We start from the raw sequence: 25,231 nt of genomic DNA on the forward strand, positions 1-25,231 counted from the left end.
TACGTTTGAAATATTGGTCTTTTCATATAGTGACGTTCCTCAAATGTCCCTTGCTAAAATCGATGCATGGCTTAAGTTCATTATTTAAGACTGTAAGAAAAAAAAACCTATTTTAAGCTGTTTTTAATGAAACACAAGTTTTTTGTTTTTTCTTTAAGATTTTAAATACTCTAAACCAAAGGTGGGCTTGAACCTACAGCCCAAAGATCAAGAGTTGCAGGCTCCAGGGACTGAGCCAGCCAGGTGCCTCACAGGAGATTTTTATAAGGAACTTTGAATCAGCAAGCCATAAATAATAAACTCAATTAAAAATAGATAGCTTTTATTCTCAGAAAAACACTGTTTCCTTTCCCCTTCCCCCACAAAGAACAAGACTACATTATTACAAATGAGAAAAATGTTTATTAAGGAAACAATTTAACAGTTCTCCCTTACTAGAAGTTTACAGACTAGAGCACAAACTGAAGGCAAGTACAGCTTAAATCATTAACACACTACATGGGGTGCTTATTCTATAACTGGAAAGTTGCTGAAGTTTGTGACATGCCACTATAAATGTAAGTATTATTAAAAATTACAAATTGTTTGGTGATTATTTTGATAACCTCCTGAGCAGCAGCTCCTGTAAGGAAAAAAGAGAAAAGCAAATCTGAAAAAGGTAAATTTCAAGTTATATAAAAATATTCAATTCTGTAAAGAAAACCTTTCCTTTCCCAAAGCAAAAGTGTTTTAACAATAAGCCAAAACAGGCATAGCTTACTGAGTCACATCAAAACCAAGGACTGCAATTCTTTACAACTATGTTAGTAGAGGAAATGAAAATTTTGTCCTATATATTCACACTTTGGGATATTATGCCACAGTTTAAAAGAATGAAGTATTATGGTGGTTTCAAATCGTTGACCAGATATTTTAAGTCAAAACAGTCTCTAGGAAAAGTAACTTGAAAAAACCAGAAAGGCTGAGTGGAACCAGAACACTGTGTTTTTAATGTCAAATAAAGGACTCTGTTCTTGTTTTCTGAAGATCATTGTAGTGTACGTGTGTATTGACAGGACAGAGGGTAGGTTAAGTGACAGAGGGTAGGTTAAGTGAGAGACATGATCAGAGCTATCCTTTAGAAAGATCATGGACTCTTCACTTTAAGATGGACAGCAGTGAGGGTGGAAAGCAGAGAGAGACCAGTGAAATAATCTAAACAAGACAACATCCTGCTTCACTGAGTCCCCTTGTTAAAAGAGCTCAGAAAACAAAACTTCTTTACTGTGTAACCACAGATGCTAGTCTTCTCATCTATGGAACTCACCCCCTAAGAATGCAGCAATGGTGTGTGGCTCAGCAGCTCCATATCGGCAACTACAGAAAAGAACAGAGACGTAAACTTAGATTAGCCTTATGACAGGACAAGTATTATCTCTCATCTGCCCTAAAAAAATACTCACAATTCATGGACATAATCATCTTTCACCATTACAGATAATCCATATTCCTGAAGGAAGCCAGTGAGACAAGACTTCAGCTTTCCTATATCTTCTTCAACTTGGTAGTTAGATACTCCTAAAAATACATATGTAAATTAATTTTCATTAAAATGAATAATGAAATCCAAAACCAATGGCTACCTTTTTCAGTCCAATTTTAGGTGTTCTAGTCAAAATAGTAAGGTGTGAAACTGAAGAAAGAACAAAAATGAGAAAAAAAAATGAGGATAAGTATGAGACCAATATTTACAACTATCCCAAACTATAACAATCAAAGAAACCATCTGAAACCTATTAAAAATTCAAGTTTGGTAAGTCTGCTTTATTGTTTACTAGATACTATTTACCTAGGATCAAGAGTATCTGACACATAGTTGGTGCTCAATAATAATCTGACAGAAGAATTGAATGAATAAGAGAGTAATGTCTGCTTTATACCCTGTATAAAAATTATGGTGCTTGGTATCCCTGGGTGGCTGTTTTAAGCATCCAACTCTTGATTTTGGCTCAGGTCATGATCTCAGGGTCTTGAGATCAAGCCCCATGTCAGTCTCTTCGTGGGCGTGGAACCTGCTTAAGATTCTCTTTGCCTCTCCTTGTACCCCTCCAGCCCTAAAAAAATTGTGTTTATTATCCATTTCCAAGAGATTAAATGGTACTTCATGAAGACATAAAGCTATAATAGGTGACATTTATTGAACAATAACAAATGCTCGACAGTGTTCTAAATACCCTATATATTAATTGATGTAATCCTCAGAACAACCCTATGAAGTAGGTACTATTATTATCCCCATTTACAGGTAAGAAAATTGTTGTACAGACAGATGAAGTTATTTGCCTGAGTTACTTTGCTCCTAAGTAGCAATATTGGGATATGGGCCCAGGCAGTTCTTAATGATTATACTATAATGTCTCCAAAGGTAAGCTATTATTATTACTACTGGAAGGAAAAATACAATTGCTGTAATATTCAAGTATTACTAAAACAAATCATATTTTTTAAGCCCTCTAGTTTAGAAACCATCACTAACCTTCCTAATAATAATACCAATCCTTTATTGAATACTAACAAGGTGCCATGTAGTGTGTTAATTTTCATATATCACCCACATAACTCTTTCAATCCAAAGGTAGACACTCTTATTGCCATTCCATAAATGAGAGAACTGAGACTTGGAAATAGTGACTCACCCAAGGTCAAGAGGTAGTGACAGATTTAATTCAATTTAAGTATTTATTCAAGACTTCATTGTATATGATAATGAGATTGCTATTCTTACCTGGATATCTACCATGTTGTTTATGAAATCTATCAACAGCCCGTAACATTAAATATAATACTATTTCATTATCTGGATTGTCCATGCTGGAAACTGAAAGGAAAAAAAAAATTCTATATAATTTGAATTGATTACATAAAAATAATGCAGAACTGAATTTACTATATACTCAGTTTCAGGATACAAGGCAAATCTATCACAAAATTTAAATATTTTGTGACAATAAAATAGAAAATGATAAATAATACTAAAATAAAAGAAGAGGGAAATACATTAAGATGAAACCAAATGTTCTTAAAGACTATTAGCTATAGTCACATAATCTCTTTTTTTTTCCATCATCTCTCTTAATGTAGTAATGTGCTGACTTTAGCTCTTCCTCATAATCACACAACTTACTTAGTAACCTAAATATGATTTCATGTATATATTAAATTTTCATTTTGCAGTTATGACTACTTGGAAATATGACTACTTCTTGGTTTATAGGATAAAATTTACACTACAATATTTACATTATCTTGCAAACTATCATCATATACTCACTATTATACACAAAATATTTATTTATATCTCTAAAATTAATTAAAGTTAATAACCTAGCACCAAAAAGTTATTATACTTACTTATTTCATCCTTGTTAATTGTATTCAAGCCATATTCTTCAGCTAAGGATCGACATCTTACCACTCGAAGAAATGCAGAATTGGTGCCTGAACACAGGAAGGACATTATGGAAGTAAACAGTTGAGATGTGAATATTCCAAATCACAAGTCACTCTAAGAACAGGAAATTTTGTATATACTCTTTAAAGACATGGAAATGAGAAGAAATGTCTCTTTGGCTCTAATAGTTAGCAGAGAAGGCACTAGAAGACAAATCATCTGAAATTCATATCCTTGGCACTACAACCAGCTCAGCACTGGGTAAGTAGGTGCTGGCACCTCTCTGAGCTTGCTTTCATTTGTAAAACGGGGATAATATTACCTTTGAAAGTAGTTCTATGTATCCAATCTGTAAGTGTATAAAGTACATACCTAGCACAATGCCTGACAGAACTGAGTGAATAGTCATTTTTATCATTCTTATGGTTAAGTAGTCCTAAAGGAGAGCAATATATATATTATGCTCTTTGTGTACATAAAACTTCCTTTAAAAAAACTTTGTATTGAAATGCCCAGGTGGCTCAGCAGTTGACTGTCTGCCTTCAGCTCAGGGCGTGATCCCAGGGTCCGGGATCCAGTCCTGCACTGGGCTTCTTGCAGAGAGCCTGCTTCTCCCTCTGCCTATGTCTCTGCCTCTCTTTCTGTGTGTCTTTCATGAATAAACAAATAAATCTTTAAAAAAATCTTAAAAAAATAACTTTGTATTCTGTAAATTTTCAAACATACCCCCAAAGTAGAGAGACCAGAATAAACCCTCAAGTACCTAATATCCAGCTTTAATCTGGTATCATATAATCTAGTACAACAAACACAAATGCAGAAACAAGGTATGAGATTAGTAGTGAAACAAAACATGAAACTAAGCCTCAACAAGCACTAAGGAAGAGTCATGAAAGGGAGAAACTGGATAAATGTATTTTAAGGCTGGGGAACATATAAAATCTAGACTTTTGCAGAAGTTAATGGCAGTAGCTACAAGGAAAAATTCTCAGACGGCATGTAGAACAAATTTTATTATTCTCAAATTAATGCTTAAATAATATGCTTTGGGCCGCCTGAGTAGTTTTCAAGAAGATCTTAGGAGCTGACCCATTCTGAAACTGGATGGCAAAATTCTTAATTCCATCACAGTCATTTAACACAGATCAAAGTGAGTATTTAAACCAACACTTTTTTTTTTTTTTTTTTAAGATTTTATTTATTTATTCATGAGAGACACAAAGAGGCAGAGACACAGGCAGAAGGAGAAGCAGGCCCCACGCAGGGAGCCCGACGTGGGACTCGATCTCGGGTCTCCAGGATCAGGCCCTGGGCTGAAGGCAGTGCTAAACCACTGAGCAACCGCGACTGGCCTAAACCAATACTTTCAATATACATGTGACTCAAGACTTCACTTCCCAAGTCAGATAAAACTTTCCCAAATTATTTAAGCTGAAAATAATTCTGTATTAATGACAGTTTTCAATTGACCTTCATGTCTTTTCAGCACTGCCATAGATATGCTCTAGCTCTACCCAGTCTTTTTTTTTTTTTTTAATTTTATTTATACATTCATGAGAGACACAGAAAGAGAGAGAGAGAGAGAGAGGCAGAAACATATGCAGAGAGAGAAGCAGGCTCCATGCAGAGAGCACAATGTGGGACTCAATTCCAGGACTAAGGGATCACGCCCTGAGCCAAAGTCAGATGCTCAACCGCTGAGCCACCCAGGCATCCCTCTGACCCAGTCTTAAAACACCCTCTTGATTTACTATATTATGAGGAAAAAAAACCCCACAATTCTTATTCAGTATTTCTTATCTATACCATTGAAAATTCCTGGAAACATTTTTATCAAGCAAAATAAGGAAATTAATTCAAGGGGACTTACAGAGTAATTTTAATTCTTTCTCTGAAATGGACTCTGGTGCCTGTAAAGAGAGAAATACTAGTTTTGCTGCAGTATAAAAGAGGAGATGAACACAGGATGCAACACAAAGCCAATACCTGGGAGATAGGGAGGCTTTCCCCACATGCTAGAAGAGCAGTGTAAAAACACCTTGTTTCCTTAGTGAAGGCCTTTCTCATTAGGGAGGTAAGTGAGAGAGATCCCACCTAAGAAGCCTAGAAGCAGTGCCAAATCCTCTATCTCTAAACCTTTTGGCTCCTGGGGTTACACAGTCAGGACAAAGGCACAGTGCACTCAGTTCCACAGCTTACCTGGCCAATAGACTGCAACAATTTGGCAACATGATTACCCACAGCAGCAGCATCTTTCTTTGCTTTTTCACGGTAACTGGAAAAGAACAACAAACAGCTGCTTTAAACAAAATTTAAAATTAGCAATATATAAATATTACCATGAAGCAAAGAAATTTCTTTCCTTTTCATGAAAAAAATACTGGTCTGGCAACACAAAACGTGAAAACGCCATGGAAATGCTACCAGCAGCAGCTACTATGGGCTGGGAGCCCTCCTGTTTTTGATGGTGGACTCTTGGAATCTACTAATACCTGGATTCCCTCTATAATTAATAGCATCTTAAAACTACCCTCCTAGAGGGATCCATGAAGCATGATCCATGCTTCTGAGGGGACCTGACAAAATATGTTACTGAAGAACATGATTTATAACCTTGAAGTTAAATCCAAGGAGTTAAATACTTCAAAACTGTCTATCTACAAATTCATGCAAACCTTTGAATCTATTTATATTTTCACTCTGAAGATGATCAGTGCAAAGCGGACTACCTCCAATGTGAGGTCAGACTTGTGTATCTTCAACTGACTGCCCAGGTTTGAAGTTACTGAACTTTTGGGCTAGGACCACAAAGATGTGTTAGGTAGACAGTGGCTGAGGTGAAGAATGCAGTATGTCTAAAGAACAGAGGTCTGTGTGACATCACTTGGTCCTTGAGGAACCCAAGCCAGTAGCCCTGGATTCATCAGCAACATGCCTAAATTACATAAGGATAATATCCACTGACACTCATACTTATGACAGTCTATCTAGGTTCAGGGTAGTGACGTCTAGATAGCTGTTGTCTATCTCGTCACAAACTCTTTAAATTATGAAACATTATGATAAAAAATTCATCAAACTAAAAACTTCAAAGTTTTAAGTTACAGATAAAAGTTCCTATAGGGCCATGATTAAGAGTATAGAGCTGGGGAGTACAATCTGTTGAGTGTCTGACTCTTGGATTCAGCTCAGGTCATGATCTTGGGGTCATGGGATTGAGCCTTGTGTCAGGGCCCACCCAGGGCCTCAACCTCTGCACTCAGTGGGGAGTCTGCTTGAGGTTCTCCCTCTCTCTCTGCCCCATTCCCCCCTCCCTAAAAACAAATAAATCTTTTTATTTTTATTATTTAAAAAGATTTAATTTATTTATTTGAGAGAGAGAGAAAGCACACAGGGAGAGTTGAGGGAGAAGCAGACTCCCCGCTAAACAGAGAGCCCAAGGTGGGGCTCAATCCCAGGACCCTGAGATCATGACCTGAGCTGAAGGCAGATGCCCAACTACATGAGCCACCCAGGCACCCCAATAAGTAAATCTTAATTAAAAAAAAAAAAAAAAAAAAAAAAAGGAGTATAGAGCTGGGTTTCATGGATTCAAATCCTGGTTCTGCCATTTCCCAGCTATTTGACTGAATAAATTACCTTTTCGATGTTTCAGTTTCTTCATATATAAAACTGGGATAATTATCATCTCTCTCATAGAGTTGTTGTAAACAGTAAATCGGTTAATACATAGAGTGGTTCATAGCAAAGAGTTAAGTGCTCAAGTATTAGGTTTTTATCATGAAATATGAAAAAAAAAAATCTGCCCCCTAGTCAGTACATGGGAACTCAGTACTTTCTGCTCAATTTTGCTGTAAACATAAAACTACTCCAAAAGTAAAATCTATTTTAAAAAATCTGCCCACTAAGTTTTTTAGCTTATTTTTAAAGAAACTGTGACCAGCTTGCATTTGAATTCCATTAGAGTGGTAAAATATGTTCATCTGTACTATAAACAGGTCAATTTTTCAGTAACATAGTTTGAAAACAGTGACTTACACATTTTGCAGCTTTATATATTTGCTTGAATCTGCGATCATATCAGGAATTGTGCCTCGAACAGGTAAATTTCCTTGACCCTCTTTGGCCACAAATTCCTTTAAGGCACGAGCTAAAATCCAAAATGATGGAGTCTAAAAGATTAAGGAAAAAAATTAGTATTAAGTGGCATCTGAATTTGACCCAAAGGTTAAGAGGGCACTATTTACTTTTGGTTGTTACCTGTTTGGTGATATTTATGCAGTGATCATCATTAAATATATCTTCAATACTGCTTGGGATCTAACAAAGGAACACAAAACATTTACTTATTCTAAGAATGTGCCCATCTATATTTTCAGTATTTCCCCAAATAAGTTCTTTGAATTGCTACATTCTAATCAAATACAAACTTCTGATGTGCTTAGACTTTAAAAAAAAATTTTATTTATTTGAGAGAAAGAGAAAGGCAGCACACAAGTGGGATGAGGGGAAGAGGCAGAGGGAGAAGGTAAAGCAGACTCCCCCCTGAGAACAGAGCCCCACTCGAGATCCCAGGATCCTCCGACCCTAAGATCATGACCTGAGCCAAAAGCAGACACTTAACTGAGCCACCCAGATGCCCCTGTGCTTAGACTTTTATTGAGAATCAGTACTAGACAGAGATTTGAAGAGATAAGAGAGAATGGAAGGAAGTCCTTTCCTGCCCACTGTTGACACCATTAAAGACTGACCTGTTCTCTTCCATCATACATGGAGTAAAAAAAGAGTCAAAGTAAATCTTTCCATATAGTTACATTTGAAGATATAACAAAGATTTCAGACATTACTAGTAAGCTAGATTTGTAGTCCTTCGTGTGTCTCCATCTTGTCAAAAATTTGCAACCCTTACACCCTAAGTTAGTAACTATTGGAGACAACAACTCTGAAAAAAACTAAATAGTTAAATAAGTACTTCTAATGCTGGCAAAATCATCATGCATTAATAACAACTACAGAAGTTGTAGGCTTTGATTCTACAGCTGTGAGGAAAAAAGAAATTTCTTACTGGTAACCCTAACTGGTCTCTCTGCTTCTGCTTCCAGTTCCCCATGGTCTATTCTCTTCGCAAGAGCCCAAATGACTTTTTAGAAATATAAATCAGGTCACTCCGCTCCTTGCTCAAAACATCTCAACAGCCCCCTCCTGATCCTAGAACTCCTCATCCTCATGCTCTGCCCCTCTGCTCTGCTCAGCTCAAATTTTGTTGATAGCACCTGGTATATTTATCTGTTTTCTAAGCTTACTAATCAAAAAAAAGTTCTTAGGAGAACTTTTTTTTCTTTTAAATCAGGGTAAATTTTACATTCAGTGAAATCAATCTTAAAGGTATAGCTTGATGCATTTTGATTACTATGCATGTCCTTCTAATCATCACCTCAATTAAGATACTATAGAAAATTTTCATCACCCCAGAAAACTGACAAAGAATACACTTTTAATTATTCACAACACTACCTCATCGTCTCCAAAAAGTTTGTAATGACAGCTGATGTGCTTTCTTAATGTGAAAGGCAGCATTTTTTACCATTTTAAATTATAAAAATATTCTTTTTTAAAACTTTACTTTTTTTTTTTAAGATTTTATTAATTTATTCATGAGAGACAGAGAGAGGCAGAGACACAGGCAGAGGGAGAAGCAGGCTCCATGCAAGGAGCTTGACATGGGACTTGATCCCGGGTCTCCAGGATCACACCCTGGGCTGAAGGCGGCACTAACACGCTGAGCCACCCAGGCTGCCCATAAAAAGATTCTTATCTTAAAATACCAGTTGTGGGAACACCTGGGTGGCTCAGCAGTTGAGCATCCGCTTTCAGCCCAGGACGTGATCCTGGAGACCCGGGATCAAGTCCCATGTCAGGCTCCTTGCATGGAGCCTGCTTCTCCCTCTGCCTGTGTCTCTGCCTCTCTCTCTCTGTGTCTCTCATGAATAAATTAATAAAGTCTTAAAAAAAAAAAAAAAAAAAACAGTTGTGTTATTGAAATTTCCCAAAAACTTCACTGGTAAGACTGTAACAACAAAACAAAGGGCATCTAAACTGAGTCATCCTCCAAATAATATTTTACAACTTCATTAAGAACATCCTACATTTAGGGCAGCCCCGGTGGCTCAGCGGTTTAGCGCCGCCTGAAGCCTGGGGTGTGATCCTGGAGACCCTGGATCAAGTCCCACATCGGGCTACCTGCATGGAGCCTGCTTCTCCCTCTGCCTGTGTCTCTGCCTCTCTCTCTGGGTGTGTCTCTCATGAATGAATAAATAAAATTCTTAAAAAAAAAAAAAAAAAAGAACATCCTACATTAAAAAAAAAAAAAAAAAAAAAAAAAAAAAGAACATTATAGCCAAACAACTACTGTCACGAGAAAATGCAGGGTAAGATTTAACTTTCAGGCAGTACTATTTTGGGCCAGCAAAATATCACCCTCATTATATAATTCCTACACCCAAACTGTGACTATTCACAAATCATGTACTTCAAATAATTTATATAAATATTTATTTTTTAGGGCAGCCCGGGTGGCTCAGCGGTTTAGCACTGCCTTCAGCCCAGGGCCTGATCCTGGAGACCTGGGATCAAGTCCCATGTCAGGCTCCCTGCATGGAGCCTGCTTCTCCCTCTGCCTGTGTCTCTGCCTCCCTCTCTCTCTGTCTCTCATGAATGAATAAATAAAATGTTTAAAAAAAAATTTATATAAATAAAAAAATGACACTATTATATGCTGAAGCACTGACATCCATTTTAACAAGGATGATGCAGAGTCTTTTTAAAATAAGATTCAATCTATATTATAAATATTAATTTCTAACAACTTTACAATTTAGGAAATATTTACTTAAATCTAAAATCAAGGTACCTGGATGGCTCAGTCAGTTAAGGACTAAACTTGGGATTTCAGATCAGATCATGATCTCAGGGTCACAAGATGGAGCCTGGCATCAGGCTCCACAATCAGCAAGGAGTCAGCTTGGGATTCTCTCCCTCTTCTTCTCCCCGGTGCTGCGCCCCCAGCTCATGCACACATGCACACACACAAGTATACACATGCGCTCGCTCTCTTTCTCTACAGTAAATAATTTTTTTAAAAAGTCTTAAGATCAACTATTTCACATGAGAACTTCAGAAAACACTTTTCTTGTATGAATTCTTCAGTAACACTTTTAATACCTGAGTTGTATTTAGGGCTGTGTTCACATTTTTAATAGCTTCCTCAAAATTCTCTTCATCTTCCGGAGCCCCATTTTCATTCTTTAGAATTCCTAATAAAATAGAAATTGGTTAGCAAAATATAGCCCTATTTTTACCCCTTTGCTCTCCCTAACATTATGGAAATAACCTTGTCAGGATTTTTTTTTTTTTTTAATCAATAGTAAAGTTTATTTACTGATACAAAGTCCCAAAGAAGGAGGGGACCTGAAAAGGTTGCCCTAACCTCATCAGATCTTAAAGGGAGGATTGGATATTGAAACTTAAGAAACAGGCTTATCATTAGTCATTTCTTAAAATTAATATTAGTAGCTCACCTCTATTGAGTTTTTATTCTGTAACAGACACTGTTAAACGTACTTCACATTTTATTGTATGAATGAATCCTCACAACAACCCATGAGGTAGGTATCAGCAGCCCCCAGTTCCTCATTTACTGATGAGGAAACTATCATTAGTCATTTAAAAAACTATACGATGAGCGGCTCCTAAGCCTCCCCTGAGGAAAAATAAAATACAAGCTCATGATGGCATTGTCTGACAAAGCTGCTGACAAAAATCCAATAAACAGATTCAAGCAATTTGCTTCTCAAACTTTATACAACATTCAGTTACATCTCATCATATTACCTTGTCTAATCAAATCTCTGAAGTCTTCTTTTTCCTTATACGTTTTAGGTATTCGTCCATTTGTCTAAATTGGTTGAAAATTTTTAAATTCTAGTTACAAAAAATCAAAACATGGAAACTGAGAGTGCAAAACTTCCCCCATTCTCCCATCCACATAAGATTTTATCAGCAAATACATACCTCAGTAAAATCAGAGGCTGACTTGAAAGAAAACAAAAACTGTGCACCATTTCTCTACATTCACTCCCCACTTCAGTTTCAGAATGATGTTTATTGATATTTCATTTTATTAATAAAAATATCAGTATCAAAAGAGGAACTGTGAGATTTAAACAGAAAAGTAACCACCTCCCATTTAAGCACTTAAGGAAAAGAATCTCCCCTCACTCTTCTCCAATGAGATCCTTTATGATAAGTTGAAAATAGAGTCACACAAGAAATTTGTGTTTTTAAAAAAGGACATACCTCACTATACCACTGTGCTAAATATTTGGCTATGATCACAATCCATGGAGTATGGCTATGATCCTAAAAATGAAAGAAAAATCAAGGAAAATGAATTAGTTAACATTAACTATTTTACATTTATTCTTTATCACATCACCTCATTTTCTTTCTTTTTTTTTTTTTTTAAGATTTTATTTATTTATTCATGAGAGACAGAGAGAGAGAGAGAGAGAGAGAGGCAGAGACACAGGCAGAGGGAGAAGCAGGCTCCATGCAGGGAGCCCGATGTGGGACTTGATCCTGGGTCTCCAGGATCACGTCCTGGGCTGAAGGCAGGCACCAAACCACTGAGCCACCCAGGGATCCCCACATCATCTCATTTTCAACAAATACAACAGTGTTTATGATCATCTCCCAGGACATGTAATATAATGAATGGAGAAAAGTGAACTGGGTTAAGAAAATTGCTTTATTAACTTTTTTAGAAGGAGTATCCAATTTAATCCTAATATGGAAGGTTTGTACTATGATTGTCCCCATTTTACCAGCAAGAAAACAGTCTCAGAGACTGCTACCCAAAAAAGAAAGCTCAAATCTCTTGATTTCAGATACCAACCCTAGACTGAGAAAACTCTGTTTTCTGATGAAACAAATACCTGCATTTTAATTAGTACATGAGCAGGAAAAAAAAACAAATACTCCTTAAGTTACATAGTCTATTATAAATATCATTACTTCTATAATGAAATACAGAGTTGCCTTGGTAATTCTTCAAACACTAAAAATAACTTTCAAGAGGAATCAATTTCAACAAACACCCACTCCAAATTTACACTTTTTAAAGTGTACATCTAATTGCTTACAAAAGGGCCATGAAGAGGCTGCTGGGATATGTTAAATGTCCAATTTCTTGACCAAAGCTTTTCCAATTTTGGTGGAAAACAAATTTACTTCAAAAACATTAAGTATGGGCAGCCCCGGTGGCATAGCGGTTTAGCGCCGTCTGCAGCCCAGGGCGTGATCCTGGAGACCCTGGATCGAGTCCCACGTCGGGTTCTCTGCATGAAGCCTGCTTCTCCCTCTGCCTGTGTCTCTGCCTCTCTCTCTCTCTATGAATAAATAAAATCTTTAAAAAGAAAAAAAATACAATGTGTTATATAGTCTGCATGACAAGAATATGAATATTTATAATATTTTCTCACTGTGGTGTAATTAAAAAACCATACGTAAAAAAAATTTTTAACCTATAAATAAAATCATACGTACTACCAACCTTTTTTTCCATACGATCCAAATCATAAGACTGAAAATGTTCTCTCAGTTCAGGAAATGGTTTATCCAGTCGTAGATCCTCTAATGCATTATCTGGATGAGATTCTATTACTATGAAACAATCCCAAAAGGTAAATTTCTTTAATAATACTTCTGGAATACACTACATTACAGGGACTTAAGAAATCTATAATTTCTAAATGCGCGTAGGACCTATAGGTTTTTTTTCTCTTTCTTTTTCCCACCAAGGAATGGACTTTACTTATTTTTTCAAAGTAAGCTCCAATGTGGGGGCTTGAACTCACAACCCCAAGATCAAGAGTCACATGCTCCACCTAATAAGCCCAGCAGGCACCCCTTTTCTGTTCATTATCGAGATAAATTTACATACACATATATATTCACATTTTACTAACTGCACAAATTATAAGTGGACTATAGGTTTAATAAAAGTAAACTCAAAATTCCTTTGGAGCTGAATTTTCTTGCTATTATAATTTAAAAAGATCAAAACTGATAAAGTATGTATTTGGATAGCACTTAACCTCCTGTGGTCTTCAAAAGACATCATCATGACCTACCTAGACCTCTTTCCTAGAAACCTGATGATTATCCTTGACTTCTTTTTTTTTTAAGATTTCATTTTTAAGTAATCTTTACATGCAATGTGGGGCTCAAACTTACAAACCCAAGATCAAGAGTTGTATGCTCTTCTGACTGACCCAGCCAGGCGCCCCTATCCTTGACTTCCTTGACCAACATCCTTGACCAACATCTGTCATGCCACATGTCCTAATATCACACTTCTCCATATGGGGGTAGTATAGGAATGTGTAATTTCAGTGTGTGTTTAGAGCTAAAGTTAGTTCTGTCATTTGCCAGCTGTGTGACTTTAGGCAAATAATCTCTCTGGTGCCTCAGCATCCTCATCTGCAAAAAAGTGGATACAATACTTTATGAGGATTTTAGAAATATTATATGAAATAATCCACATTAAGGCAGCCACACAGCTGGCAACATTAATTCTCATTATTAACTACCTTCACTTCCCTATCCTTATAATATCTGCTTTAGGTCAGGGGCTCAGTTTCTGTCTCCCCACCTAGCTACACCACTGTAAATTTCCTAACACCAACTCCTGCCTCTAATATTTGCCCCTTCAAATCCATTCATTCTCTACCCCACTTCAGGGTGACACATTTGAAATAAAATTTTCACCCTGTCACTCTCCAACTTAGAACTCTTTTTTTTTTGTTTTGTTTTCCAACTTAGAACTCTTAAAGAGCCTACTACCACCTGCCAGGAGCCTACCCCCTACCACAAGCCAACCCCTAACTGCTTGAGCAGATACTACTCCCCAGTGATACTACCAACACCAATGGCTATCACTACACTAGCAGAGTACCTGGCTTAGAGCAATGTAGGAATACTGAATGAAAACTGGATGATGATATAGAATTAAAAATTTGTGGGCAGCTCAGGTGGCTCAGCGGTTTAGTGCCGCTTTCGGCCCGCAGCGTGATCCTGGTGACCTGGGATCAAGTCCCACGTCAGGCTCCCTCTGTGGAGCCTGCTTCTCCCTCTGCCTATGTCTCTGCTTCTCTCTCTCTCTCTCTCTCTCTCTCTCTCTGTCTCTCTGTCTCTCATGAATAAATGAATAAAATTTTTTAAAAAATTGTAAGTAAGGGGTGGCCGGGGAGCACAGTCAGTTATGTGTCCGACTCAGTTTCAGCTAAGGTTATGATTTCAGGGTCATGAGATTGAGCCTCACGTCAGAAATCTGCTTGAGATTCTCTCTCTCCCTCTCCCTCTCTCAAATAAATAAAATCTTTTAAAAAAATTTGTAAGTAAAGGGCTAATATCATCCTTGAGCTGATGCAAGCTTGCCTACGTATGACATCAGTCTCCTATAACACTGTTTCCTTGGAGTAGTAGTTAGGTAAATGCCTTGCTTATTGTGTAGAACTATACCTGAACTGAGGGAGCTTAATGCCTCTATGAGAATGGAATGAAAGATTGGTAGAGAAAAGGTGGTATGTCGTCTATATGACACTGTGACCCACATGCTTTGGCCCTCACCTGTAGCAGTCAGTCCTACATACCCTATGTGGGTTAGGAGGCAAAAAAAAAAAGATACGGACTTGCTTTTTATTAGGCTTCCTAATAAGATGAAGCAGCTATACCTGCTGTATCTCCTGCTTTGTATCCTATAAATGCCAAGTTAAAGGAAATGTTAGATTAATGTCTGTTGATTCTGATTGTCATTCTGAAACTGTAACCAGAGTTGTGCAGTTACAAATTAACTTTGTAATTTATTTTATTTTAAAAGATTTTATTTATTTATTCCTGAGAGACAAAAATAGAGATACAGATATATAGACAGAGGGAGAAGCAGGCTCCCCAGAACCCTGGGATCACAACATGAGCTGAAGGCAGATACTCAACCACTAAGCCACCCAGGTGCCCCATACTTTATAATTTAAAATTGACTTTCTAAACTGTCAGGTTTCTAAAACTGTAGCTTAAAGCAACCAATGGCAAGCTCCATATGTGCAACAGTTTTACCTGGATGTTCTTTTATAATGATCCTCATATAACCAACTAGTCCATATGTCCTACAGATCAGAAGAGGTATTTGTGAATTCCAGAGGACATCTGCTAAACGTAGTAATGTACTGTAAAGGAAAGCACAATAAATAAGAACTTAAGCAAATGGTTATATGCCAAACATGAAAATACCCTAAAGTAAAGCAACTTTCTTACTAAGTAATAAATGCAAAGATATACACCTATTAAATTTATACAAGCAGGTCATGGACGCACTGGAAAAACAAGCAATTTCCACAATTGCAGCAGTCTCACAGTAAATGTATCTTTTGGACTAGAAGGATATGAAAGCAACCTCTTTTGTGTTAGGGAAAATGTTATTGAAAGACACTTCCTAAACATTTCCATAACAAAGAGGAAAATATTTACAAAACCCTTAGGTACATTCCCAAGCACACTCTATAATTCTAACTAGTTTTTTTCATCAAAAAAATACCAATGTTTGGGATCCCTGGGTGGCTCAGTGGTTTAGCGCCTGCCTTTGGCCCAGAGCGCGATCCTGGAGTCCTGGGATCGAGTCCCACGTCAGGCTCCATGCATGGAGCCTGCTTCTCCCTCCTCCTGTGTCTGCCTCCTCTCTCTCTCTCTCTCTCTCTCTCTCTCTCTCCCTCTATCATAAATAAATTAATCTTTAAAAAAAAGATTAATTTAATTGCTCTAAATATATATTAAGAAAAATTTCATAGCTTAGTATTTTCTCTTCCCTATCTTTTTGATGTTGGGGATTTATAAGCACTTCCCATTAAACATTTCTGTGGAGTTTAAGAATTCTAAGAACTACAGGGGCACTTGGTGGTTCAGTCGGTTAAGTATCTGACTCTTGATTTTGGCTCAGATCATGATTTCAGGGTCGTGAGATCAAAAGCCCCACATCAGGCTCCATGCTCAGTGAGGAGTCAGCTTGGGATTCTTTTTCTCTCTCTGCCAACCCCGCCCCGAACTGTAATTTAGAAATACGAATTTCTCTCTCTCAAATAAAGAAATGACTCTTAAAAAAAAAATAAAAGTAGAGATTTTGTAGAGAAAACAAAACTATGCAAATCTAACAAGACTAAAATAAAAACAAATTAACATAAAAATTTACCTTTCAGGAAGCTGAGTTGCAACCACAATGGTAAACCTACAGAAAAATGAAGGATCATTGTCTAGAAGGTTTTCTGGACTCTAAATAGGACACAGGAAAAAAATTCGACAATTTCACAATCATATTAAACATGGCAGAAACAGTTAAACTATTTTTGAGCAAATGAGGCAACATGCTAGACTCAAATGTTAAAGTAATTCAACTCTCAATTAAACATAAATATACAGGAGATCCCTGGGTGGCTCAGCAGTTTAGTGCCTGCCTTCAGCCCTGGGCGTGGTCCTGGAATCCCAGGATCGAGTCCTGCATCAGGCTCCCTGCATGTAGCCTGCTTCTCCCTCTGCCTGTGTCTCTGTCTCTCTCTGTCTGTCTCTCTCATGAATAAATAAATAAAATCTTTAAAAAAATAAATATACAAAGATTCTAAATTCTAAATGCTAGGGTGCCTGGCTGGCTCAGTATAACATGGGACTCTTAATCTCAGAGTCATGAATTCAAGCCTCTCATTGGGTGTAGAGATTATTAAAATAAATAAACTTAAAATTCTAAATTCTTAGGGCTTTGAATTATTAAAAAATTACACTTCCACATAAAAATAATAATATGTATACATATATACCTCTTCCACAAAATTCCCAGAGACATCGTTATTTAATTCTTGTAAGAATTCCATGGCAGCTTGAGCTCGGTTCTTTTTAAAAACAAAGCATTTGACTTAAATTAGAAAAAATTTGGTTGAAATGTAACCCCTCACATTACAGATTAAGCAAGCATATTAAAAAATACCCAAATTTCATGCATAGATATGTTAACTCGGCTTTTTGTAGTATTTAAGCTGAGGCTCAACTGTAGTATTACTTTAAAAACTACTTAAGTGACTATATTATTTGTACCCAACTTTTCTGATTAGGCAAATGACCAGAAAACCTTGGGTAGCAGGCAGACATATTCTGGACCAAGTTTAGACTCACTGTAACCTCCTACATTTACAATCCTATATGAGAGAGGTAAATCAAAGAAATAGTCATTTCCATCCAGAATATTGTACTATGTTGACTATTATGGCTTTGTAAGAATTTTAATATGGAACATACAAAAATAAAAGATATGCTATCTAACTCTTAAAAACCTTGCTAACCAAAAACAAACAAACAAACAAACAAAAAAACAAACCTTGCTAACCAGAATATTCCATCCTCTAAACATTTACAACTTATATTGAACTCAAGGTTTAGCTTTATTACAGGATACAGCATAAAAACATAAGACAGTACTTTTAAGTTCTTAAACTACCAAGTATATAAAGATTTGCAAGATTAAAAAAAAGAGCTAATTTAACTTTTTTCTCAGAGAAGAAATAATCTCTTGAAAAGTCAAGGCTTTTTAAGCAATCAAAACATAGAGCATTAGATGCTCACATGCAACTATATTCTATAATAAACTGATGGTTTACCTTCCCGATGCTGCTTCTTTGAAGGAAAAAACTAGAATAGAATTAAAGAAAAATTAAGGGCTTCTTTGACTACAAAGGAAAGGTTATTTGTTACACCAGGTATATTTCCTTCATATAATAACACTAACTATATTTTGATTCTAGATTATAATAGCCTTCCTAGAGGATGATAACAGGATGAAACTTATAATCAAAGCCCAGGCTAATCAATGTTACCAAAGCCAGTACCACAGAATATAAATTTCATAAGATACTGTGAGAGAAGAAAAATTCCCTGGTTTTTACAAAGTTGGGGATATACTATATATTTCCCTCCTGGAAATTCATAATAAATATAACACATGTTATTAAGGCCTTGTATTATAGAAATGTTTAACTTCATCTGGCCCATTCCCAAACTCATTTGACCGTGGAATCCATTTGCTCATTTAGCAGCTATTAACATTTCCTAGAGCCAGTGCTCCACAGACTATACTTGGGAAATGCTATATTCAACTGCTTGCTTTTGCAGGTTAACTATAACAGACTTATTCAGGTTTCTTCCTACACATACCCTTGTCATATCTCAAAGCCCAGATCTGAGGCAGGGTGCCATTTTGTAGCACAAAATCAGTGGCTCCATAAGAAAAAGAAACCTTATTCTTATCACATGCTGCTCTAACCAACCAAGTAAGCAAAGATAATAGGACTTTTTTTTTTTTTTTTTTTACAGAAAAAAAGGGCACTGCTGTAGATATACTACCACCCAAAGAAAAAGTATCAAAGCTCAATACAAACTAAATTCCAACTTTCCTGTATGAACTCACTGTTGTCATACACTAACAAATATAATGAGAGAGGGACGCCTGGGTGGCTCAGCAGTTGAGCGTCTGCCTTCGGCTCAGGTCATGATCACGGAGACCCAGGATCACAAGTCTCACATCAGGCTCCCTACATGGAGCCTGCTTCTCCCTCTGCTTATGTCTCTGCCCCTCTCTCTCTCTCTGCGTCTCTCATGATAAATAAATAAAATCTTAAAAACATATATATATAAATCTTAAAAATATATAAAATCTTAAAAAACATATATATAAAAATCTTTAAAAAAAAAAAATATATATATATATAATGAGAGATTCCAGCCTCCAAATCCCTGAAAAGAGCCCGTAATTCAAATCTGGGAATGCTTTGCAAGTCTGTATTGTGATCATCTTTAAAAAATAACATACAGGCCATCTCTAAAGCAGCAGAGGCAAAGGAATGTACAGAGAGTTGTGCCTGGACTGAGCTCAGAAGAAACACAAATAAAAGGTAGTTATTATTCTTATAATCTGAAAATATTTTTTTCAAAAATACAATTATTTTAAATTATGTACTAACCCCTAGGAATCAATGCAAGGACTTAGAAATTGTCTAGATTTCACAGATCAAGGAATAATGACTGCTCCTTTGCACTAATAACAACAATGAAGACAATAATGCTGGGTACCTTTTATTAACGGCCTGATGGACACTGTGCTAACACTTTACCTATACTGATTTACTTCACCTTCACCATAATCCTAAACACGGGGATTATTTCCACCTGAGAGTCAAGTCACCTTGATTGAGGAGGTGAAGTTGGGATTTAGGCCTTACTCTCCTGTGACAGTGAACTGCCTTCCCTAACATACATGTGTTTGAAAAGAATAGAACATACTTATTTCCAGCATCTTCTCCGCTGACCTGATTTCCATCAATAATTGTAAATGAACCAATACCTGGAAGACCAAACAGAGTCAGTCAAGAACACATATTTCTAGTTCAAAACTGTAAGGAGTAAATTTACAATCACAGAACTACATTACCTGGTAGTACTAAGTTTTTAAGAATTTCAGTTCCTGTCGCTGTTGCATTTATTAGGCAAACATGAGCAGATTCTAAAGCCTCTTGCCCATGATCACCCCACAACCTACAAAACAAGACACAAATTTGACATTTCTCAAACTTTCATACAAATGCAACTTTCTTGTTTGCATAGTGATCTTTGATCTTCAAAGTGTTCTTGCACAGAATGGCTGATGTGATAACCATGGTAAACACGTGAGACAGGAAGAACAGCAGGGGTTATAGTGATTACGTAGCTGAGTAACCTAAGACTCAGACAGGCTGATGCCTCCCATGATTAGAAGGGGATCAAATCAGTACTAAAAACTTGGTCTTCCAGCTCCTTGTCCATTACTCTTTTCAAGCCAGATAACATACAGAACAGATATTTTAGATATATTCATTAACATTAAAGAACTGCCTTAGACTTAAAACCTATTTTGTTCTCTATTTCATTTCTCTTTAAATTACATAGGCCAGGGGATCCTTAGGTGGCTCAGCGGTTTAGCGCCTGCCTTTGGCCCAGGGCGCGATCCTGGAGTCCCGGGATCGAGCCCTGCATCGGGCTCCCTGCATGGAGCCTGCTTCTCCCTCTGCCTGTGTCTCTGTCTCTCTCTCCCTCTCTACGTCTATCATGAATAAATAAATAAAATCTTAAAAAAAAAATTATATAGGCCCAGTATATTTAAGATCTTGACGTAGAACTTACCCCTGTAATATCTCCAAGAGTGAGGAAAGCTTTACCAAGAAAACTGAATTATCGTTATCTGAAAAGTCTCACATTGACTTCTAAAGGAGTGCTTTAAAATATAATACCCAATGCTCATTTTAATAGCATGATTAATAAATGCATACATTAACAAACACAAAGATATAATAAGGATTAGAAATATGTTATAACCTGATTTGCACTGGCATATCATTAGCGAGGCAAGGAGCATGATCATACATGCATCATGGCATCTGGCCCAATCTGGTTACCTTCACCCAGAAAGCCTACAGTCTTTTCTTCTAAGTATAGGAAGTACAAAAATCATTAGAAAAATGCCACAGTCTGGAGGACTGAGGCTTTAATGTGCTTCCTCTGACACCTGATCTAAAGCAGATTCCGTTGTGTAGCCAATATGCCCTCCAGAGCACATCAGAACTACTTCAAATTTTTTTTTTTTTTATTTGAGGAACATTCATCTCTCAATTCCACTCTAAGCTCCATGAGGGCCCAGATAACTCCCTACATGCACCACTGGAGCCCCAATGCCTGGCATACTGCCTTGCCCAGAGTAAGTGATCATTGAACAGCTGTCAAATGAATGGAGGAATAGCCTAGAAGAACCAGAGAAACTGGAAACATTAGTTTTTTCTATGAAAGTAGGGCACACAGAACACACCTGACAAATCTGGTGGATGGATGTTTGGGTATTCAGATAGTGAGCCTAAGAGAATATTGGTGCATCTCTAGGTAATGTGTTTCAAGAAAGAGGCCAGATAAGAAATCAATCCTCTTAGCTCCCTTGCAGGCCTAACTATGAATAGCACGGCCTTGTTGACTGCAGCTATGAAAAGTAAAATTTGGTCCTTAACCGAATTAGACTCAGCAAAAACTTTCTTCTGTGGGACACCTGGGTGGCTTAGTGTGTGATGGCTCAGGGTGTGATCCTGGAGTTCAGGAATCAAGTCCCACATTGGGCTCCCCGCGGGGAACCCACTTCTCCCTCTGCCTATGTCTCCACTTTTGTCTCTGCCTCTGTGTCTCTCCTGAATCAATAAATAAAATCTTAAAAACAAAACAAAAAAACCTCTCTTTTATTGCAGTTACTTAGTAATATAAAATATCTTCTCAGATCTGTCTTGTATGGTTATATCTGAATTCAAAACACAACCAATGCTGGGATCCCTGGGTGGCGCAGCGGTTTGGCGCCTGCCTTTGGCCCAGGGCGCAATCCTGGAGACCCGGGATCCAATCCCACGTCTGGCTCCCGGTGCATGGAGCCTGCTTCTCCCTCTGCCTGTGTCTCTGCCTCTCTCTGTAACTATCATAAATAAATAAAAACAAAACAAAAACAAAAAAAAACCACAACCAATGCTAAGAATTTACAAAACAACACAAGTTGATTACAAGAGCTCTGTCACCTTGCTTCCTTTCCCAGAAGCTTGGGAGCAGAGGGATGTGCCTGAGAACAGGCTCTGAAAAGGCAAGAAGGGCCTATGTTTACATCCTCACCCAAATACAGGGGAGACTGGGCCAGTTATCTAACTTCTCCAAGGCTATTTCCCCATCTACAATGCCAAGAGAACGTCTGCTTCAAAGATGCTCTCAATGGTTCCTGGCTGGCTCAGCTGGTTGAGCATCTGCTTTCGGTTCAGGTCAGAGTCCCAGGATTCTGGGATCGAGTCACATCAGGCTCCCTGCTTGACAGAGAACCTGCTTCTCCCTTTCCTGCTCCTCTCTGCTTGTGTTCTCACTCTCTCAAATAAATAAATAAAATCTTAAAAAAGAAAAGAAAAAAAAGATGCTCTCAGGCTTAAGTGCCCAAAGGCCCTAATGCAGGAAGAGGCTATAGGTGCATATGGGAGTTCCAGGGGACATATAGGGACATACTGTAACTTCTCTGTGCTTGGGGGGGGGGGGGGCTCCAAAAGGGGTGGGGACCAAGCATTTGTGTTACTTCCATTGCCTTAATGCGTAGAAGATGCTCAGTAGGGGAATCCCTGGATGGCTCAGCGGTTTAGTGCCTGCCTTTGACCCAGGGTGTGATCCTGGAGACCCGGGATCGAGTCCCGCGTCGGGCTCCCTGCATGGAGCCTGCTTCTCCCTCTGCCTGTGTCTCTGCCTCTCTCTCTCTCTCTGTGTCTCTCATGAATAAATAAAATTTCTTAAAAAAAAAAAAGATGCTCAATAAATAAGAAATGTGGAGTGTAGGAGTAAAGGAAAGGGAGAGGAATTAGCCAAGGACCTGCCTGATGGCTTGGACTTGCAGTGTCCACTAAAGTAGCCATTAACTCCATCTGGCTACTGAGCACTGAAAAATGAGGCTGGCAAGTCGGAACTGAGATGTGCCTAAAAGTGTAAAATGCCAGATTTCCAAGACGGGGGGGGGCGGGAATATCCCTAATAAATGTTTATACTAAGTGTGAAAATGGTAATATTGTGGATATACTGGGTTAAATGTACTAAAATGAATTTCACCTGTTTCTTCTTCTTTTTTAACGTGGCTACTAGAAAATGTGGTCGCTCCATCCGCGGCTCACACCGACGGGCATCTACTCCGACTGGACGGCGCGGGCCGGGCCGAGCCCCGCCCTGGGCGGCCCGGGGGGTGCGGCCGACCCCCGACTCTGCTACCCGAGCGGCGGGCGCGCAGCGAGGCGGGGCCGGCGGGGCCGCGGACCTCGAGCCGCACTCCACGCGGACCCCCGGGGGCGCCCGGGCCCAGGCCGCCCGCCCCGCCGAGCCCCGCCGAGCCCCGCCGGCCCGCCCCCCGCCCCCCGGACCCCGGACCCCGGACTGCCCGGCCCGGCCCGGCCCAGGGAGGCCTGCAGGAGGCCCGACGCGCCGCCCGCTCGCTCAGGCCCGGCCAGGACGCAGGGGAGCCCGCCGGCCGCCCGCCCGGCTCGGGGAGCCCCGGCTCACCTCAGCTGCCGGTCGTACTTCTGCTCCTTGAGCAGCTTCCCCGGTTGCGCCATGGCCGCACCCGCCGCGCGAACAGCCGAGCCCCGCCGAGCGCCGCCGCCACCTCCGCGAGCGCGCAGGCGCACTGAGCGCCTGTCGCCGCCGCCGGTAGGGGGCGCCACCGCCTCACTGCGCACGCGTGGCCGGCAGCCTGGGAGCCCGCGGCCCGAGCCCGCCGCCGGCCTGGGCCCGGGGCTGGAGCCCTGCGGGTCCCCCGGTCCTAGCTTTGTACCTGCAGTCACCGGGGGCCCCTCGGGCTCTGGGACCCGGCACGTTTGGTTTTTAACCACGTACTGTTTGTGAAACTTGCTCTTACCTCTCAAATCCTCTGTCCCTCTGTGCAGTCAGGATAAATGGGTCTCCTATTTCTCTTGTGTAGATAATAACCTTCACTATTATGATCCTTACTGGCCATTCATTGCTTCCACCCTCTCCTGCAACGAGCCCGCAGGAGGGGCTGTTTCAAATCACAAAGTTAGTTGCTCCCAGCTGCAGATCCAAAGACAAATAGGTACCTGGCCCTGTTCTTGAGAAGGTCACAGGCTCTCCTATAAATAGAGGGAAGCTGGAGTCCTGAAAGGTGCACGGAGGAACGCTACCCACTCCTCCTCTTTTCCAGGAATGTTTCACATCGCGTGGACAAAGAATGTTTTGAGCAGAAGGAACACCGGGTGTCATTCCTGGGAGGCAGAGAAGGCATGGCAGGATGGAGGCTCCAAAGGAAGTGTGATGTAGGGAGTCAGGTGAAGGGTAAGACATGATCAGGGGAGGCCTGAGAGACAGTAGGGGCAAGGTCATGAGCTCCCCCCGCCCCCGTGAATATAAACGCAAGAAAGAATGTAAAGCCCTCTACTTTCTGTAAAGAGTCACTTCTCAGGAAGAGGATAGCTGCCAAGGAAGAGAGTTACCCCAAGAGAAAGGGGGAGAGGAGACAGGAAGCCAGAAGAGGAGCAGGGAGGGAGATGAGGGTTTGTTCTTGTTCCCTTCTATCTCCTAGACCCTACAGGCACCTCAGGTTAAAAATTGCCTAAAATAAGGTGAAAATGAGTACAGATCCCAGCCTTGAACCCACCCTGGGATGGGGATGGGAGGAGGGACTGTTAGACAGTAATGATGGAGTGAGATGATGGATGCAATTTCCCTGGGTGCTGTCCCCAGGATCGGGGTGGGGCACAACTTCTTATGACTTCCCTAGCCCTTACCCAGCATCCATGGATTACAACTGATGGGAAACAGAGGCATGAGGCTCTCCCAGCACGTCATGTGTTTCTGCTCTCACATTTCCTTCTCCAGTGGGACAGGTAAAATATAAGGGATAATAAAATACACCCAGGGAATGTGAGAAGGTCAAAAGGCAACAGGTAAGAGTTCACTGCTTAACTTCTCATGCTCTGTGCAGTCATGGTTGCATGAAAGGAAACATCCCCAAATTTGATGGGGGAAAGTCATAATGCCTATGAAGAAATGGATGAATTTGACAAAGGTTTGTGTTGGTGGAGTCTGAAAGATACAGCACAGCATCAGTTTCCTAGA

At 39.3% G+C, this 25,231-nt stretch overlaps 1 protein-coding gene across 3 annotated transcripts; it reads right to left on the minus strand.

Moving 5' to 3' along the window:
* Positions 1-379: 379 nt before the first annotated feature.
* Positions 380-23,791, minus strand: NAE1 (NEDD8 activating enzyme E1 subunit 1). 3 transcript variants are annotated; one of them, XM_072814333.1, is made up of 20 exons: positions 23,660-23,791; positions 20,010-20,113; positions 19,862-19,922; positions 18,184-18,214; positions 17,350-17,421; positions 16,731-16,810; positions 15,605-15,714; positions 13,041-13,150; positions 11,786-11,848; positions 11,321-11,384; positions 10,652-10,743; positions 7,691-7,750; positions 7,469-7,602; positions 5,630-5,705; positions 5,301-5,340; positions 3,391-3,477; positions 2,765-2,857; positions 1,443-1,557; positions 1,307-1,356; positions 380-622 (listed from the first exon to the last, which is right to left on the minus strand). In XM_072814333.1, the coding sequence occupies exons 1-20, from the start codon at positions 23,710-23,712 to the stop codon at positions 513-515; spliced, it is 1,605 nt and encodes a 534-aa protein (XP_072670434.1). In that variant the 5' UTR covers positions 23,713-23,791; the 3' UTR covers positions 380-512. The 3 variants fall into 3 exon arrangements, with proteins under 3 accessions (XP_072670434.1, XP_072670435.1, XP_072670436.1); XM_072814334.1 differs by lacking the exon at positions 23,660-23,791 and adding an exon at positions 23,216-23,353; XM_072814335.1 differs by lacking the exons at positions 17,350-17,421; positions 18,184-18,214; positions 19,862-19,922; positions 20,010-20,113 and having other exon boundaries at positions 16,731-16,766; positions 23,660-23,727.
* Positions 23,792-25,231: the final 1,440 nt, after the last annotated feature.

This window comes from Canis lupus, chromosome 3 (genome assembly GCF_048164855.1).
Source record: "Canis lupus baileyi chromosome 3, mCanLup2.hap1, whole genome shotgun sequence".
In the NCBI taxonomy this organism is placed as follows: Eukaryota; Metazoa; Chordata; class Mammalia; order Carnivora; family Canidae; genus Canis; species Canis lupus.